General features: G+C 42.8%; 1 protein-coding gene across 1 annotated transcript in view; it reads left to right on the plus strand.

Annotated features, from left to right (window-relative positions):
- Positions 1-935, plus strand: part of LOC119591070 — a 1258-nt gene extending 323 nt beyond the window's left edge. The window contains exon 2 of the mRNA XM_037939797.1: positions 7-935. Within this exon, the coding sequence (XP_037795725.1) occupies positions 7-882 (876 nt within the window). The 3' untranslated portion in view covers positions 883-935. The remainder of the gene's footprint in view (positions 1-6) is intronic.
- The last annotated feature ends 335 nt before the right edge of the window (positions 936-1270 follow it).

Here is a 1270-nt window from a genome sequence, read left to right on the forward strand (position 1 = left end):
TTTCAGAAACTCTTCCTGTTCACCGTGAGCTGCTTGGGACTAGCCCAGGGGACACCACTCGGAGGATTTTCGCAACACGGTTTCATCCCCGGTGGTCTCTATAACAACGGTGCATCCCTTGTTAACCACGGACTACCGCTGGGACATTTACCAGGACCGATATACGGAAGTGGAGGCTACTTGGACTACACATACGGCACTGGTGCACATTTTGGAAATCCATACGGAAAAGCAAGCTTTCTCAAGTATTTATACGGAAACCGACTAGGCCTCGCCAATTCATACGGCGTTCTACCAAATATTAGAGTCAGTGGAGTTAGCGAAGCTGAGGATGAAAGATCATCTAGCTCTGGGTCCAACAATCAGAATGTAGATTCCACTCGAACTGGAATTCGTGGTTTACATTCCAGTCCCATTGCTGGCTTGGGTGGCTTCCCTTCCGCTCTTCTTCCTCACACTTCCAGTGTTGCTTTAGGAATAGACCCTTATGCTCTTGGACAACACACTTCCATTGCTGGTTTCGGAGGATTCCCTTATGGTGCTGGACATCACGCCTCTGTTGCTGCTTTTAGTGGAATTCTCCCTAATGTTGAAGCTGCAGGCTTATTCCCTTTTGGTCTTCAGCCTCACACCCCCATTGATTATCTAACTGGATTCCCTTATGGCGTTGGATCTCACGCTCCCTTTGCTGATTCAACTGGATTCCACGCAGGTCTTGGGCCCCACACCTCGGTTGGTCTTGGACCGTACGCTGCTGGTGCTGGTTTTGGCAGATTCAACGCCGCTTTTGGACAAAATACCCCCAATGCTGCTCTTAGGTCTCGCACCTCAGCCAACATGTCTTCAGGGAACAAAGGCAAACAAGAAGCACAGAAACAATAACTTTATAAGACAAAGAAATGCAAAGAAGTCTGTAGAGTTTTGAGAGAATAAGATTACTTTGATCATTTATTTTGTATTTCAATACTCCTGAAAATATACTTTCCTTCTCATTTCAACAAGTGTTTTCGTTAAAACAGTAAATGAGTATTTCAAATAACTAATTTTTTATGTCTTCAGGGAGCATGAACAAGCAGGAAGCACTGAACCAATCATTTTGTGTGAATAAAATTTTTTTATTATTTATTTTGTAATTCAACACTTCTCACAGCATCCTTTCCTTCTTATTCTACTGTTTTCGTTAAAACAGTAAATGATATTTGGATTAAACTAATGTTTAAGTATCCTTATCATCATTTGGCTGTAACATTTTAGTCTAACTGCGCTGAAA

This window comes from Penaeus monodon, chromosome 28 (genome assembly GCF_015228065.2).
Source record: "Penaeus monodon isolate SGIC_2016 chromosome 28, NSTDA_Pmon_1, whole genome shotgun sequence".
NCBI lineage: Eukaryota > Metazoa > Arthropoda > Malacostraca > Decapoda > Penaeidae > Penaeus > Penaeus monodon.